This window comes from Talaromyces proteolyticus (assembly GCF_021365285.1).
Source record: "Talaromyces proteolyticus strain PMI_201 chromosome Unknown BGW36scaffold_14, whole genome shotgun sequence".
NCBI classification, from domain to species: domain Eukaryota; kingdom Fungi; phylum Ascomycota; class Eurotiomycetes; order Eurotiales; family Trichocomaceae; genus Talaromyces; species Talaromyces proteolyticus.
The window spans coordinates 477,312-494,697 of record NW_025764290.1 but is presented as its reverse complement, the minus strand read 5'-3'; the positions used below and the strand labels follow the sequence as shown (position 1 = coordinate 494,697).

The window sequence follows — 17,386 nt, the reverse complement described above, 5'->3', positions numbered from 1 at the left end:
TATCCGGCGTAACGAGGCGTAATTGAAGTACTAATTACCAACAATTCGGAGGATATCACAGCGGCACCCTCGGTAAGTCTCCAATTTGGAGTCATTTCAATATCACCACTTAGCCCCCGCATGGCGCCATTGTCTAGTTGATTTTTATGTCAGAAATCATACGCGACTAGAAAGTGCCACTATAATCCTTCCTAAGGGTTGCGCCCTTTTTGGTATGGTGGTCAAAAGATCGACATTTTAAGATTCAGCCTTGTTCCACTTGCCCCATAATGCTAAGAAAGCTTGGTACGACTAAGCACCAACTAGGTCTCGCTAAGCTATACGCTAGGGCAAACTATTTCCCCGATACAATAATTCAGTACAGAATGTAATGTATTCAATAAACGATACACAGAACTAGATCGACCCCAATCCAAACCAACATCATCCCTACCGTGAAGGGAAGCGCCACATCCAGCATTTGTCGTTGATTTCTTTTGCGGCTGCGCTGAACAAATGCGTTCACATCGTTGGATTGAGGAAAGTCTTCGTCGGCACGGCACGGCCTAGAAACTCGTACAGTGGACCCCACCCATCTTGGATCTGATACTCCAACAGGTTCTCTGGAGGAACCAGACTACAGATGTCCGCGTAATGGCGGCGGTATACGTCTTTACCTGTCGTTGGGAAAGTGCCTTCGAAGAATGTGTCGAAGAATTTCCGAAGCATTGGGTAGTACAGACCAGATGCCCAGTCGATATAGGGTAGGTAGCGAAGCTCTGGGTCCGTAACTCGCCAATAAACAGTTTTCATAGTAGATCTATAGTACGTTAGCCAAAATTCGTTGCGTATTTTGACTCTGTGGTTACGAACGCATGCCATTTGTCGATATCTCTGTCGGTCAAAATCACATTAACACCTGGATAGGTGCTAATCAATTCCCTGTCAAATGCTACAGCTGGCCAGTCGCAAACTGCCTGGAAAAAACCAGTTTCACAGCTTCTACACTGATAGAGCCTTATAAAAATTTACTTGACAATGGCCTAGAAGTTGGTCCTATTCTTTCTTCCCAAACTCCCCTTTTCCATCACATTTAGCTGTCAATGCATCATACCACATTGCGTAGTTAGGAGGGTTTTCCACACTGGCAGACATCACGCGGTATGTATCCAAATAGCCGAGGTGTTTAAAGCGGCTCGAAGGGCTAAAATAGTGAAGATTAGCTTCCTTACTGGGCGAAATTAGATGAATCCGTAGGACTTAGAGGCAGTACCTGTTCGTCCAACTCCCAAGACAAGCACTTTCATTGGAACGACTCGTTGGCATTTTCTTCGATCTATTGGCATATCATTAGTGAAGATGTCTGTCACCGGCTTAGCCCTTGGTTGTAGGAAATCCATCTCGATTGAGGGAAATATTGAGGATGGTATTACGGCCAAATCGTGGATTTGCTACATAACATCAATTGCAATGTGCAAACTTCATCTTAATGAAACTTCACATATATACATGCATCGTATAGTCTCTAACAACTTTCAATCACGCAATGAGGATCAATACGTTCACAATGTCTCGATACAACTACTGGATTTTCCAACATTACCGAACAAAATCTAGCCTGCTGAGACTTACCTAGCGTAGTATTTTGAAAATAAATTCCTTAGCTTCTGAAGAAGACTCCAAACAATTAGCCCTGTGGGGGACAATTCTAAACTTCAACGACGTAGCATGTCTGACCGCCGGTCTTTACATGTAAGTGTTTCTACTTTTACCTGTTTTCTAAGCGAGCTATACGATTTCTTAAGTGGCTTACCAATGTTGCTTGTTTTAATTATGTTATTTGCATTTACACTTGTAGATAGCGGAGAGCTCTATAACCAAATTGCGCCTGGTAAAACCGTTTACGTTTCAATGATTTCCAAAGTAAATCAAGCCGTCAATTGATGACTTTGAGCAATGTAACCCCCCCACATCATTACCATCACAAGTACTTACGAGTATCCGAAATTACGATGGATTCCAGGTCTCCCCATGTCACTTCAAGACTGTTCTTATTGGAAATACGCTTATCGATGACGTAGTCGCTCCACGAATAATAATACCAAGCTTTCACTAACGTTTTTATCGCGGAGATATCGCTGACCAACATTTCCAGAAGACTCTCGCCGAGTCAGTGACGCTGATATGAAAATGGTAGTAGATTGCGCTCCGTTTCGTACTAATGGGACACGTCTATATACACATCCTGAAAGATTATATATAGAATCAGCTTACTCCCGTTCTCAAATTTCTTCAGGCCACCTTCATCTGCCCTTTCAATCATCATCGACAAGATGAAGCTCGTCATTTTCCTCTCAGCCTTGTTTGGCGTGGTTGCCCTGGCCAACCCAGTGCCAGAGGAACATTCCCTCGAGGCTCGCCAAGACAGTACCAGTGATAGTTGTTGGGGACCTTCTACGAGCAGCTGTGATGGCGGTACCTGGGACGGAGACCCATGCTGCGTAAGTATATTATATTGCACTGTGACACGCAAATTTTCTAATCTTGAACAGCCTAGAAAGTAAGCAGTTAAACAGAGACAAAAAGGTAGTGCTGTTGTAAGAGGATGGAAGGGATGATGTTGTGGGAAATAAAGGCTATAACCGTTGTATGGAGTTCCCCTCGCCTTCACCTGTAGGGGTTTCAGCTCGGCCGGTGTATAGCGATAAGACAATGGAATAGAGACATGTGATTCTTCGACAACTTTCTTCAAGCTTATACAATGGGAAGTTTCTTGCCAGTACCTAGAGAAATCTATAAAAGCTGAGGTTGATCAACTTATACTGATCTTTCTCTCGTACCCATTCCTTATCCCATATGCAATAAAAGTAGTTTAAACTGCATGATAAGCGTGCAGTTATTCCGTAGTAAACACTAAATAACAACTTGTATATGCGAACGCCAAGACTCCACGTCAATTGACGGGGTTCCGATTCCAGAAAAATCCACAGGCCGTGCCTAGTGGATTATGGGCATCTTGATAACGATCAACATGAGGCTAATTCAATACTACGTACCCCTGTTCACACTAGTATCATTACTTCCGGTGTTGTTTACCAGGCGCTATGGAAATATGTACGGTGTCATTTGAGTCCCGAGCATTATTTGAATCTCCCCAAACCATACTATCGCGGCGACGAAAATGTTTAAGAATTAGTAATTGACCGCCTCCTTATGTTGCTGATCTACATGTTTCTATGTTTAGAGTCAGGAAGTAATTTAACCATGTCCAGCAATGAAACGGAGTAATTACTAAGTTGAAATGTGTAGCTCTGTACGGGCCCGACACGCTATCTCTTCCTGATGGGCATGATTCCATACGTGAGAATATGCCTCTAGTTATCCTCCTTGATAATATTGACGATGACTATTCTTCGAATAAATCAATATATCCCCTTACACAAAGACAAAGAAGATATCGATGATGTGCCACCCAAGTCAAACAATATATTGAATACTATAATCCCTTTTCTACTCAAGTCATTGGCAGCCCTTGTTCTTGGTTCCGGCTGGATATTATGGTTTATTCAGAACTCATCAAGCCGAGACTGTGCTCTCCCTTCAGATAAGTTATTTGGAGATAGTGATTCATATTATAATAGTGTATAATGTCGATTGATAGTTGCAATGCTGATTAATCTTCCGTTGTGACTAAAAGTTCCTTGGAAAGAAGATGTTATCGACAAAGATGATCGGTTTATAGAAAGCGATCCTTACGAGCCATATGCCAATAGAAGTATAACTCCATTATGGAGGGAAATATACTCTGGTAAGTGATATGATGCAAGTTAACTTTATCTTACAAACGGGCATTTCACAGCAGATCTATTAAAGGTACTTAGGTTGCCATAAATGACCCATCCATCGGCGGCGCTGCTGGAAAAGGCATGTCCATGATTGACGAGGGTGCTAATTCGGCAGCCTGGTCGCCAACCAGTGAAGGTTTTGGTGTGGTTATAATGCATCAACTGCACTGCGTGGTGAGTATCCACCCAAACCCGAATTACCAAAAAACGAAAACTCACACATCCATAAATCATCTCTATAGCTTGTCATCAAACACTCCCTTATCGCATTAAAACACAACTATCCTGGAAGCGAAGTACCGCCGGAGTGTCATCTACACCATTGCATGGAAATCCTTCGACGGGTAGTTCCTTCAAACTTTCAATTACATGCACGAAAAGTAGGACTCTAGAGCTGATCGCTTCCTACTTGTAGGCTATCATGTGCCACGGCGATCTTTCTCTACAAAAGCCTCATCCCTATGAGAATACACAGGTTTTATCTGGGTTCGGAAACGTCCACCTTTGTCGCGATTGGATTACAGTTCATCAAGCGGTTTTGGCAAAGAGGATTGCAAGGCTAAAGAATGGTAAATGGTTGGATACTTCAATACATGAGTCTTTATAGTATTAATATAGGAAGTGGAATATCAATCCTTTCAGTTGGCCAAGGTTTCATTCCTATGAACGTTCTGGCTCTTTACAAGCTGTTGGAATTAGGCTTACGACGTCTCAAAGAGCAACTTTAAGTTGAAGTCAACTGGTATGGTGACAGCTATAAAGAAACTTGTTTTATTGATATTCTAAAGTGGCCTAGTACCTCTGGTGAGTGTACTACCTGTCGCCAGTCCGCATTGTGCCACTGGGATACAAGTCCCCTTAGAAAAAAATATATGCTCTGTGCAGAGTATCAAGAAGTCTGTTGAAGGGGTGCACGGGGACATGAGGCTAGTTGTACGGTGCGAATTTTTGTATTATGAATCTATCCAGGATACGCGCAGGGGTATGTCCTCATGCGGTGGCAGGCGGCTGCAAACGATAGGGCGGTGAGTCAACAAAATCTATAAATTCAACATTAGTAGCGGGAATGAGGGTTCAGTTTTGATGCTCCATCTATTCTAGACAGAAGGCAGTTCCCACTCGAATCTTTTCAACATGAGACCACGACGGCAACAATACAGGGTGAATTGGTAGTGATCAGAAGATAAAGACATTATAGAAAGTATTGGTATGAATGAACATTGTATTGAATTACATGCTGATTAGCTATTCGGCCCCGAATAGAGAATGGGACAACTAAGATATATGCTAAAGGCTAAAAATGAATGTTTCCTACCCGAATTCGACAATTTTGTCAAAGCTACCCTCTCCTCGCTTTATTTTGCGTTCTTTTTCTGGTAGACGGCTTCTCGGGCTCTTCTTGGGCAGATTCCGGCTCTGGCTCGTCATCCTCAGCGTCGCCACTCCGTTCCTTCTCATCATGTGATGCGTCTTCAACCAACACGACGTCGTCCGTGCTTTCGTCCAAGGAATTTTCTTCGTCTTCTGTCCTATCTGTGGCTGGCGGTTGGTTCTTGATAGTTTCGAGCACTTTCTTGGCCTCGCTCTCCTCACCATTCCACGCGCCGCAGCCACCACATCTCCATTGGCCAAGTTCCTCGAGGTTTTTTATACCGGGGGGTGCTTGGCCATTGACGAGTCGACAGTTCTGACATATCAGAACAAGTCGGTTCTTGGGAAGAGTTTCATCTTCTCCCAGCAAAACATCCATAAATCGGTCATACCATTTCGGTCCATCGTTGTATTGGGGAGGTGCAGGGAACGCATTTGGCGCAAACCCAGGTTGATCGATTTGTGGCGGTGGCGGTGGCGGTGGGAGAGGCTTCCCTTGGACATAATTGGGAGGATGAGGGCTCGGCGGGGAGTTTGTGGGTGGTGATACAGGTGGTTCATTCTGAGGGCGTCGGATATTTGCAGTTGGAGGGGGAGGGATCCCAGTCCTCTCTGTCATAGGTGCTGGACCTGCCTTAGATCCATTGTCTTTCCGCTTGGTGGCACTTGCATTATTCTTGAGTGTTTTCGGCTGCGACGAGTCGCTGGCGTATTTTTCAAGTAATTGTTGGGTAGAGTTGTATTTTGTCGCGTCCTTGAGCTTCTCAATCGTCTGATCGCGCTGGATTTTCAACCCGTCTAAGTAACGCTGGGTTTTTGAAATGCGATACTCGAAGACTCGGCCTCCAAGTGTTCGAACCCCGTAAACACTATATAACAATTAGCGTCGCTGATGTAACCGCAGAAATAGGATCGCAATGTACACAAACGGCCCGCCTAGGACAGCTCCATATTCCCATGGACCCCAGTTCTGCCAGCCGAGGACTAGAACGTCTATCGTGGTATATAGAAGGTATATGAAAATCGAGTAGAGTGTCCAGAGAGCTTTAAAACGGCGGCCCTGCTGGCGGGTCGCATCGAGTCGAGTTGTCGACTCGTTGATCTTGGTGGAAAGAGTAGAGAGCGTCTTCTCAAACGATGCGGGTGAATTGTCCTCGCCCTGTGATGGGTTTAGCTGTGATCAAAATGAATGTGAGAATCTAACAAGCTGTAGTTACCTTCCAGGGCCATAGTGACACCATCGCAGCTAATGTTTGTCGATATCACATCGTCGACATGGCGAACAGATGGACAGGACAGATCAACGAGGAATGACGGTGCGCCTCAGCCTTTGCGGAGATGCACGGGCCACCTTTTGCTCCTACGCTTAATCTTGTTGATAATGACGCAGTTGCTAATATTAACTATTAACAAATCAACAAATTACTAAATTTTCTCCTTCTAAGCTGTATTTTATTTTAATTTTGCGAGGCTGTTCTAACTCCTTCAGCTTCTGAGATATCGTTGTCTGCTCTATAGTCGAGGAATCAATCTATGGGACACCGCTGCAGCCTGCAAATGCAGATTTGTAATCATCTAAATATACAAGTCCATAACTTAGCACTACAAAGTACAGGCTGCGCAATCCCTAACGAAATTTCCCCTGAGCGCCGTCATTGGCCATGTGGCCACAGGAGTGAAGCTTAGCGCGTGGTCAGGCAAGGCCGGGGTGCTTCCCTTCCGCTGCGGAGGCCACTCTGTTGATAACCCAGCTTCGTCAACCCTCTCGCCGGCTGCGCTCTGCCGCTTCGCTTCTCTTCTCTCTGTGTATTGTTAATATTTAATATTATATTTTGCTTGATATTTTTGATCAGCAGGGAGAACACCCATCATGTTTCAGGTATTGAACTGCAGTCCCTTCCCTCCCGTAGCTCGCCTAGCTAACACCCATCTCCCTCCGCACAGCGTCTCCGCGGCGCCATAGATGCTCGAATCGCCGAAGAGCAGGCGCGACAACGGGCTGTTCAAGACGCACATGCGCGATCCAATAATCTAGGTCGTCGACCGTCTGCCAGAACCCCACGGCAACGAAGCAACAGCACCCTCCCAACCAGGAGTCCCGATCCAACCGAGTTCGAATTTCCGATCGGCGACGATGATGTATCCAGCAGGGGAACGACGGTGGTTGGTGAGGAGGAACTACCCAGCAGATCGGACACTCCCAAGCAAAGGACTGCCGACTCGCAGGAAAGCTCTGTGGTAGGGGAGGCCGATGATGAAAAGGCCGACTCTGCAGGCAAGGAGTCTTCTGCTGCGACCGCCTCCCCCGATGCTGAATCCAAGCCTGCGCCGACCCCAGAACTACCAGCTGATGTACGGGTCAAGCTGCGGAGGCTGGATAAAATTGATTCCAAGTATCATGGTACGATGGATTCGATGGTTTTCAACCCGTTTTACGATTAATGCTAAAGGCTGTATGACTAGATCTTCTAAAAGCATACAAAATAGCTCATGCGAGAGTCCTCTTGATCGAACCTTTCGAAGCCGCTCTGAAAGAAAACACGCCGTTGACTTCCATCGCAGACACCAAAGCGTTGACCGAATACCTCAACCAGATTTCTTTGAAGAACGATATGGTTGTGGATGAATTAAAACGGGTCACTGCTGAGAAGGACAACTTGAAGAAGAAAGTGGAAGAAGCAGAAAAGGCCGCGAAAGACGCCCATGACGAGGTAGCTAATCTCAAGGGTAAACGCGGTGAGGCCGACGACGGTGAAGCAAAGGACACAGCCGCCAACGCAACCTCTCCTACTAGGACAGAATCTAAGAAATCATCAAAATCCCAAGATGCCGATGAATCGGAAGATTTATTCTCGTTTGATACCGAAATACCGCGTCTGGAATCGGAGGTTCAAGAAAAAGAAACCGAAATCACCGAGCTCAACACCGAGGTGGCAAACTTAAAGCGAGATTTGGCTGTCGCACGTGAGTCGACTGAAAGCATGGTCATCTCGTTAGAATCCGCCACGAGAGAACTCGAAGGTTTGCGAGACTTCAAAGACAAGAACGAGTCGCAGGTCGAAGACTTGAAATCAACAAATCAAGCAGAAATCGACCAGATCAAATCGAAACTTGTGGAAGCAGAGTCGACCGTAGAGAAGTCAAATGCCACTCTTGACCAACTGAAAAATGAGCTACAGGAAAAGGCCGAAGAACTTGAACGCCTGAAAAAAGAGTCGGCAGACGCTGCGAAGAGTGCAGACAAGCCAGATCTTACCGACAAGTTAGCCGAGGTCGAAAAAGAGAAAGCAGATAAGGAAAAGCGTCTGACAGGCATGCAAGGATTGATAGAAAGCTTGAAGATCAAGGTCAAGGAAGGCGAGGAAGTTGTATCCTCCCTTCGAACCGAACTCGGTGCAAAAGCGTCGCGTCTCGAAGAACTACAGAATATCGTCAAATTTGTTAATGATGGTTTTGGTTCAAATCCTAAATGGAAAACGGCGTGCGACTTGGTTGCTGCTGGGAAGACTGCTAACTTTAATGAGGTTCGAAAGAGTTTGGTAGAGTCCGAGACCAAAGAGCCTTCAATTGCCCAAACACCGAAGCCGGAGACTCAGGCTGAAAATCAGGGTGGCAGCGCAAGTGCTTCTAAGAAGAAGAATAAGAAGAAGAAAAAGGGCGGCAAGACAATCGACGAGTCGTCCGCTTCAAAAGAGACCCCTGAAGAGCCTACCCCTACAGCGGAGCCTGAGACAGTAGCTGCAGATTCATCAAGCGTGGCAGCTCTGGAGAAGAAAATCGAGGAGCTTGTATCACAAGTAGCTGAGAAGGATGCGGCGATTGAGCGACTACATTCGAAGTTGAAGGGCGAGAGTGACCTGAAGGAAGAGATCGACAATCTACGAGAAGAATTATTGAGTATTGGCCAAGATAATGTCGAATCTAAAGACTTAATCAAGTCTTTACGAGCAGAAAAACAAGCCCTAGAAGAGACGCTTGCTAAATTAGAGAAGGAAGTTGTTGACCTTCGAGTAAATGCATCTGAGAGCGCAGACTCCCAGAAATTGCACACAGATCTGAAGAGCGAATTCGAAGATTTGAAGACCAAGGCTACAACGCTTGAAAAGGATCTGTCTGCTGCACAGCAACTAGCAGCGTCCCGATTCAAGGATTTGACAGAATTAAGAAACACAATGCAAAAGCTGACTCCCGAACTCCGGAATCTCCGTGCTGATTCTGCTGAATTGAAAACTGCAAAGGAGGACCTAAATAAGAAGACCGTGGAGTTGAAGAAACTTGAGAATAAGCACGAAGACTTGCGAGCAGACCTGAAATCTCTGAAATCATCTCTTACGGACCGCGAAAGTGAAGTCAAGACCCTCAACCAGAAGATCCGTCAAGAGACAGACAGCCGTCTCAGGGCAGAAGAGTCGTTGTCCGTCATCAAATCCGAAATGCGCCAAGCCGAATCCAAGAAGCAACAAGCCGTGGAAACAAATGAACGAACTACCAAGGACCTCTCCAAAGTTCGGGAAGAACTCGAATCTTCCCGCACAAAATTACGAGAAGTGGAGGAGAGGGCAGCGCAACTCGATCGAGATATGAGTGGCCTTCGGGAGGAGACTGAGCTCAAGACTGCGCAATATGCAAGTGCTCAGAGCCTGATGAACAGTATGCGGGACCAGACATCTGAAATGGCGATGCAAATGAAAGAAGCCCGCGAACGTTGTGAAAGTTTGGAAGAAGAGTTAGCCGAGACTCATCGACTTCTAGGCGAACGAAGTCGCGAAGGGGAAACAATGCGCCGTCTCTTAAACGAAATCGAGGGCCGGTCAGATGCCAAGCTTCGCGATTTCAAGGAAAGACTGGAAGCTGCTATTGCAGAGCGTGACAAAGCGGAAGATGAAGCGAGCATTTTAGGTCGACGTCGTGCCAGAGAGCTAGAAGACCTCAAGATCAAAGTGCGAGAAACAGAAAAAGCGTTGAAGATCGCAGAGAACGACCGGGAAGAATTAGAATACGCACAGAGAGATTGGAAGCGCCGAAGAGATGACTTGGAGCTTCAGTCAGAACGGTCGACCGAAGAAGTCAAGGAAGTACGCCGAGCCATGATACAGTTACGGGATGCTTTGGACGAAAGTGAGAGGCAAGTACATGAGATGGAGAAGGAAAAGGCTGAATTGCGCCGTTCTGTGGAGGAAAGCAACAATCGCATCGATAAGCTCCGCAAGGCCAATAAAGCCCTGACTGAAGAGTTTCGTGCTGGCCAAGGCAACAATTTAAAACGGCCGTCGACGACTGAGTCTGGGGCCAACTCCTCGCGTTCTTCCATTGATTCTCCCAGTCGTCGCATTGCATCCTCGACATCGCACGAGCGGAATTTGTCGGCGACGCGGAGCGAGACGCCCACGGGTGGAGGCACGCTCGATTACATCTATCTTAAGAATGTTCTTTTACAATTTCTTGAACAGAAGGACAAGAATTACCAAAAGCAGCTTATACCAGTGTTGGGCATGTTGCTTCACTTTGATCGGTGGGTTCGCATATAATTGGTGGTTTACATGTACCTGCTAACAGATTATCCCACAGTAACGATGAACAAAAGTGGATGTCGGCGGTAATGTCTCGGTGATGGAGGTCTCTGGGAGAATCACATAATAGTCATTAATGTGCGGCGTATCTATTGATAATTTGTATAGATTTGGGGGCGCAACATCATGATTCATGTACATAGCCTAACTTAGGGCGCGAACATCTGCGGTGGGTCGGCCCATGATTAATTCTTGTATGCCACCTAGTAAAACTTGTCAAGCGCAGGGCGTGTGCAATCTTTATAAATCGCGCCAGCAGGTGGAAACTGCATTTTTCATAATTTCTATCTACATAATCAACTGTCAAACAACAATTGTCATCAATCATGTCTGATCAACCCATCATCCGCATAGCCACAGAGGAGGGTACGTGCTTTTTATCCTCGCAACTTCTACCCCGCAAAGAGATAAGAAACGCTACGCAAATAATATACTAACATAAACAGACGTCCCCACCATCCTCCAATTCATCCGCGAGCTGGCCGACTACGAAAAAGCACTGCACGAAGTCGAAGCTACACATGAATCCCTGCTCGCCACACTCTCTTTCCCCGGCTCACCGCCCAAAAAAGGTTCAACCTACACAGCGCTGATCGCGCCGCCCGAAACACCGGACAAGCCCGTCGGCATGGCGTTGCATTTCTACAACTACTCAACGTGGCGGTCAGCGCCGGGTATATACCTCGAAGACCTGTACGTGCAGCCAGCGTCGCGTGGGAAAGGGTACGGGTTTCGGTTGTTGAAGTTTTTGGCGAAGGAGGTCCTAAATATCGGCGGGCGCAAGCTCGAGTGGAGTGTGCTCAAGTGGAATGAGCCGAGTATCAAGTTCTACAAGTCGGTTGGCGCAACGGCCATGGAGGAGTGGGAGAAGATGATGGTGGACGGGGAGGCGTTGACCAAGCTGGCGGCGGATGTGTGACGTCGATAAAATAATTATAATTAAATAAACAACTGAATTGAAATACTAAAGAACAAATGAGCCTCCATTCAGATTCAACAGCAATCACGTGCAATATAGTTACAGATCGGATCGCCCGATCTGGGCAGAGAGGGCTAACCCGCAGGCCGCGCGGGATGACGTCGTTGTTAACCCGAGCTCCCTCACCGTCAGAGTTAAATCTCCCCCCAACAACAACCTCGTTGTTCTGCAAGAACATCTTGTCGGATGCCACAAGGACACAGTGATCTAGCGCTATACCATGACAACTTCGCCGTCTGCCGATGAGCCCCAGGGCAACTATGACGTGGACTACGTTGTCCGCTATACTTTTGGCGGCACAGGTAAACAACCCAGCCCGCTGGGAGGAGGCGAGTTCCGTGGTAGTGAATAAGGGCTAACGCTATGGCTGTCCAAGATCGCGACGAAGCTACGGAACAATTGAATAATCTATTGCAGACCTTGGCTGACATTGGGTTTCTCACCGAGGTTCGCCCGAGCGATAGGACGACGTTGTTGGTGTTTATCAGGGCCCCTGAAAAGAGCTTGCTGCGAGCCACGCACACATCGCGGTATGCTGGAATATTAATGTCTTTTGTTTAAATCTGACTTTTTAAGGGTACGCGACTGGCTTTATGGGCTTCGAAACACTCAGCCTGGTGGTGAATCCTCGCCGGGCCCCCAGTCCGGTGCAGAGCGTCTGCGAGCTATTCATTATATGCTGACCGCACCAGTTGAAGATGGTGGCGCAAATATCACCCCTAAGTATGGACAGTGGAAAAATGTAGACTCAATTTTTCCTTTGCATGATGACAAGACGAATCAGGCTTGGATGAGAGACTGGAGCAAGAAGACTTTTTTGACCAAAGAAGACCTAGACCAAATTCGCGACAAGTTTGGAGAGAAGGTAGTTTCTCTAAACCCCAATTTCTATGTACTGTGCTGACGTAAATAGATTGGGTTTTACTTTGCTTTCCTGCAATCGTATTTCAGGTTCTTGTTCTTTCCTGCGTTGTTCGGGTTTTCATCTTGGGTGATGCTGGGCTACTATTCGCCAATCTACGCCATTGTCAATTGTGTCTGGTGCGTCGTTTTTGTAGAGTACTGGAAACGACAAGAAGTCGACCTGGGCATCCGATGGCAAGTCCGCGGGGTCTCTGTTTTGTCCTCGAAAAACCGGCATTTCAAACCCGAGAGAGAAGTTCAAGACAAAACCACTGGGGAGTTGCGTCCGATCTTTCCTTGGACTAAGAGACTGCAGATACAGCTGCTGCAGATTCCGTTTGCGCTTGTTGCCGTTATTGCTTTGGGCGCTGTAATTGCAACTTGCTTTGCAATAGAAATCTTCATCTCGGAGGTCTACAACGGTCCGCTGAAGACGTATCTTGTAAGCCTCCTCTCTCTTTACTCTCGTATGGAAGCTTACCAATTAGGTCTTTATTCCAACAATCTTGCTTTCTTCACTGCTACCTATTTCTAGCACCATTCTTACCAAAGTGGCAACCAAATTGACTGAGCTCGAAAACTACGAAACTAAAGAAGAACACGATGTGGCGTTCATTCAGAAGATGCTCGTCGTGAACTTCATCACATCGTACCTTGCTATTTTCTTGACTGCCTTTGTCTACGTCCCCTTCGCCAACATTATTGTTCCCTATCTTGATGTTTTCCGAGTGACAGTACGACCCTTCGTATCGCAGGAAGACGAAAAGACCATCAATCACTCCGACTTCAAAATCGACCCACACCGTCTACGCAAGCAGGTAATTTATTTTGCGGTAACCGCACAGATTGTGAACACCTGCATGGAAACCGTCGTCCCTTTCATCATGCGCAAACTAGCTATCAAATATAAGGAATACTCCGAAGAAAAAGCCAACAATGAAAAGGGCAGTCCAGCATACGATGATCACCCAGACGAAGCCGACCTATTAAAGAAAGTCCGCAACGAAGCAGACCTCCCCGAATACGACGTGACAGACGACCTTCGCGAAATGGTCATCCAGTTTGGATACCTCTCCTTATTCTCAACAGTATGGCCATTAGTCCCCGTTTCATTCCTTTTCAACAACTGGCTGGAGCTGCGTTCCGATTTCTTCAAAATATGCAAAGAGTTCAAACGCCCAGTGCCAGAACGCGCAGATACTATTGGCCCATGGCTCGATACGCTCGGGCTTCTTGCCTGGATTGGTAGCATCACCAGTTCCGCACTCGTGTACATGTTCAGCAATGAGGGTCTCGGCCGCCATGGCAACGCAGGAGAAATTACGGGATGGGTGTTAATGGTAACCATATTCTTTGCCGAACACATCTATCTCGCTGTACGCTACGTCGTAGAAAAAACAATGTCCAAGATCGAGACGCCGAGTATCAGACAGGAACGGGCTCAGAAGCTGCTTCTACGGAAAAATATCCTCGGTACCATGGCAGATGATCATTCTACAATTGCCTCCGTGGGTAACGTCGACGGTCCGGACGAAATTGATCGGGCGTCGTTGGAAGAAGATGCGCGTACACGCACTTTGCAAGAAGCGCGTCCGTCGGATCGGTTCTGGGGAAGGCAGAAGAACTGGAAGGAGTCGCTGCAGATTGGCACCAAGATTATTGAGTCGTATCAGGCGACGGGGGTGAAGAAACAGCAGTAGGTTCTGTAGGGTTGGTTATTATCATCATTTGTATTATTGTGGGGTAATAGATTATCGATAATGTTCAACGATATGAATGATTTCACCATGACGTAGAGCTCGATGTACATAAGCCTTTCGAAGGTTAAATGTACCAATGGAAATAATTACCGCTCACATGGGTGGTGGCTCAGGATATCGTCATGAGGCAATGCGATACAATAACAGCCACAGTAATGTCGCGAGAACACCACCATAAAACAATCTCAACTCCACCCCTAGCAACCTCATACCACCAGAAAGATAGAAAATAAAAGATAACCCGAACATGCCCTCGATCGAATTCGCGCCTGACACCAAGCGCAACCTCATTGTCGTTTCCAACCGGCTCCCCCTGTCCGTCAAACGCAACGAAGATGGATCGTACCAGGCCTGCGTTTCGAGCGGCGGGCTGGTCACCTCGCTGTCGGGCCTTACCAAAACAACCTCCTTTCGATGGTTTGGATGGCCGGGGCTCAGTCCCACGGAGCCCTCCGAGAGGGAGGAGATTCGACGCAGTCTGGCCGCGCACAACGCCATGCCGGTCTTCCTCGACGAGAAGCTTGCACAGGCACATTACAACGGGTTTTCCAGTATCTCTCTCTCTCCCCGTTCCCAGCTCCTATATAAAGAGGGGAAATGAAGTGAGTATATGCTGACATATTAGACTCCATCCTCTGGCCTACGCTGCATTATCAATCCGGCGTAGCATTCGACGACGAGCCGTGGAAAGCGTATATAAAGGTCAACGAGATCTTCGCCGATTACATCACAGACGCAGCACAGAACGGAGAGTTAATATGGGTGCACGACTATCATCTGATGCTACTCCCGCAAATGGTGCGAGAGCGTATGTTAAGGAAAGGGAAAAGCGCCTGCATTGGGTTTTCCCTGCACACCCCGTTCCCGGCGGGAGAGGCGCTGCGAGTGTTGCCGGTAGCAAAGGAGCTGTTGCAGGGGATGCTGTCTAGCACGTTGGTCGGGTTTCATACGGATGATTATAAGCTGAATTTTACGGAGAGTTGTCAGAATTTGCTGTATGTATACACATTTGCATTCTGGTTGCAAGCCTTGCAAAGGATGGGATGTCAAGCTAATGGGAATAGAGGCGCGCAACCCCAAGACAGCACAATTCTCTACAAAGACCGGCTGGTGCGAGTCGGTCGATTTACGGTCGGCATTGACCCTGAGAAATTCACTGAGACACTCAAAGTGGACCAAGTGCAGTCACGTATCGAGCAGCTCGGGGAGCGATACAAGGGCGTCAAATTAATCCTTGGCGTTGATCGACTGGACTATATCAAGGGCCTAACCCAGAAACTGCATGGCTATGAGCAGTTTCTCACCGATTACCCCAACTGGCAGGGCAAGATTGTGCTGATACAGGTTGCTGTACCGAGTCGCGAGGATGTCAGGGAGTATCAAGATCTTGAGACGCAGATAAGCTGTCAAGTTGGGAAGATAAATGGGCGGTTCGGTGAGTTTCTCTTCTCCTACCCACATTGCTTTCCTCTTATCGTGGTGGTTAGGCAAACCTGAGTACTCGCCAATCATCTACCTCCACCGATCCATCCCCTTCACTGAGCTCGCAGCACTATACTCAGTTGCAGACATCTGCCTCCTCACATCCCACCGCGACGGCATGAACCTCGTAGCGTTTGAGTACGTGGCCTGTCAAGAACAGCGGAATGGCGTTCTCGTACTCTCTGAATTTGCAGGGGCGTCAGCGTTTATGGGCAAAGGGGCGGTGCAATTCCATCCAGCGAATATCAAGGAGATATCGCAATCGATACATAAGGCGTTGCTAATGAGTAAGGAGGAGCGGAAGGAGAGGTATGATATGCTGAGGCATTTCGTAGACACGAACACAAGGTGATTCTTTCCCATCTATTCTATCTCATCTATTCTATTGGAGGTGATTGCTGATGATAGCAGTACCAGATGGGGCCAGACGTTCGTAGAGGAACTGTCCAAGGGAGCAGTGTAGCATAGAGTACAGTACAATATAACATCATAACATACATCACAATTGGACCTGCCCAAGCGACGTAATCCTTCATTCGTAGCCTAAGGCAGTCCTCATGCCGTAATAGGAAACACTTCGTTTGCGCCAGCCCAGCCAATCCCGACCCCTGGCTCCCCCAAATCACCCAGCCCCTCAGCGCGGTGTCAAGCCTATATAATGAATCCCCTCTCACCCCTCCATCTTTTCTTTTTCTTCCTCTCCTCTCTCCCTAGAGATCCTGTACGCAAGATAGAGCCTGAAACCCTGATACGAGCATGTAGCGCAGCTGGCTCTGCAGCACTGTACGGTCAGCGACGAGTCCGTAAACTCACCTTGACGAGCAGGCTCTCTCTCTTCTCCTCCTTCTCCTCCTCCTCGTCCTCCTCCTCCTTCTTCTTCTTCCCTTTTCTTCTACCGTCTGTGGGCTCTGGTTTGTTTCTTCTTTCTGGTCAGTGATGATTCGCCGTCAAAAGCGGACAGACAGGGCGGGTTCAAGCTTCGACGATAAGCTCCGACTGTTTGAGTACTTGTTCGACGGTGCGAGTATCTGAGACCTCTTTTTTTTTCCCTCCCTTATTCATTTCCTGCTTTATAGATTATGTTTGATGGATATCAGATAGACGAGTAGCTAGTTCATTAAACAAAGGCCCTGTAAGATGTTAAGCAGTGACTTATCATGTAGACGCACTTTTACCTTGCTGTAACTGCTGAGGTTATGTTTGTGTGTGTGTGTGTCCCCAACCCTCTTTGCAAACGCGCATGTTGGATGCGGCCACAACACCACGTTGTGTCGGATAACTTGTAGACAGGGTGGCAAAATAATAGTAGAGAAGAGAATGCCTATCTTAATTAGAGTCAACTTATGCATGTACCTATCTATCTATCTCATCGAGTATGCCAGAAAGAAGAAGCATGTTGGGGGGAACGCACTTCAACACCACGACAAAGATGGGTAACCTGTAGACTGAGCGGCAGGTGAACAATAAAGTAGGAAGACAGTACAGCTAGCTTATCTT

The 17,386-nt window shown here is 47.2% G+C and overlaps 7 protein-coding genes across 7 annotated transcripts; 5 read left to right on the top strand and 2 right to left on the bottom strand.

Annotated features, from left to right (window-relative positions):
• Positions 1-376: 376 nt before the first annotated feature.
• BGW36DRAFT_401431 (uncharacterized protein) lies at positions 377-1,379 on the bottom strand (the record flags this gene model as incomplete). Its single annotated transcript, XM_046218743.1, has 5 exons — positions 377-487; positions 538-799; positions 853-952; positions 1,071-1,183; positions 1,240-1,379. 5 exons carry the CDS (start codon positions 1,377-1,379, stop codon positions 377-379), a joined length of 726 nt encoding a protein of 241 aa, XP_046066246.1.
• A 933-nt stretch (positions 1,380-2,312) lies between these two features.
• Positions 2,313-2,543, top strand: BGW36DRAFT_432927 (uncharacterized protein; the record flags this gene model as incomplete). Its single annotated transcript, XM_046221197.1, has 2 exons — positions 2,313-2,480; positions 2,532-2,543. 2 exons carry the CDS (start codon positions 2,313-2,315, stop codon positions 2,541-2,543), a joined length of 180 nt encoding a protein of 59 aa, XP_046066245.1.
• Positions 2,544-3,905: 1,362 nt separating this feature from the next.
• BGW36DRAFT_364698 (uncharacterized protein) lies at positions 3,906-4,552 on the top strand (the record flags this gene model as incomplete). Its single annotated transcript, XM_046214579.1, has 4 exons — positions 3,906-3,998; positions 4,067-4,168; positions 4,240-4,393; positions 4,443-4,552. 4 exons carry the CDS (start codon positions 3,906-3,908, stop codon positions 4,550-4,552), a joined length of 459 nt encoding a protein of 152 aa, XP_046066244.1.
• A 462-nt stretch (positions 4,553-5,014) lies between these two features.
• On the bottom strand, positions 5,015-6,640 carry BGW36DRAFT_350974 (uncharacterized protein). Its single transcript, XM_046213341.1, has 3 exons — positions 6,413-6,640; positions 6,119-6,354; positions 5,015-6,064 (listed from the first exon to the last, which is right to left on the bottom strand). Exons 1-3 carry the CDS (start codon positions 6,434-6,436, stop codon positions 5,164-5,166), a joined length of 1,161 nt encoding a protein of 386 aa, XP_046066243.1. The 5' UTR covers positions 6,437-6,640; the 3' UTR covers positions 5,015-5,163.
• A 4,351-nt stretch (positions 6,641-10,991) lies between these two features.
• BGW36DRAFT_390004 (acyl-CoA N-acyltransferase) lies at positions 10,992-11,741 on the top strand. The gene is made up of 2 exons (XM_046217419.1): positions 10,992-11,131; positions 11,212-11,741. The coding sequence occupies exons 1-2, from the start codon at positions 11,092-11,094 to the stop codon at positions 11,682-11,684; spliced, it is 513 nt and encodes a 170-aa protein (XP_046066242.1). The 5' UTR covers positions 10,992-11,091; the 3' UTR covers positions 11,685-11,741.
• A 223-nt stretch (positions 11,742-11,964) lies between these two features.
• Positions 11,965-14,347, top strand: BGW36DRAFT_364694 (putative plasma membrane channel protein Ist2; the record flags this gene model as incomplete). The annotated part of the gene is made up of 5 exons (XM_046214578.1): positions 11,965-12,085; positions 12,121-12,274; positions 12,321-12,609; positions 12,658-13,089; positions 13,136-14,347. 5 exons carry the CDS (start codon positions 11,965-11,967, stop codon positions 14,345-14,347), a joined length of 2,208 nt encoding a protein of 735 aa, XP_046066241.1.
• Positions 14,348-14,450: 103 nt separating this feature from the next.
• On the top strand, positions 14,451-16,383 carry BGW36DRAFT_65566 (putative alpha,alpha-trehalose-phosphate synthase subunit). Its single transcript, XM_046222492.1, has 5 exons — positions 14,451-14,958; positions 15,033-15,402; positions 15,472-15,842; positions 15,895-16,237; positions 16,301-16,383. Exons 1-5 carry the CDS (start codon positions 14,655-14,657, stop codon positions 16,350-16,352), a joined length of 1,440 nt encoding a protein of 479 aa, XP_046066240.1. The 5' UTR covers positions 14,451-14,654; the 3' UTR covers positions 16,353-16,383.
• The last annotated feature ends 1,003 nt before the right edge of the window (positions 16,384-17,386 follow it).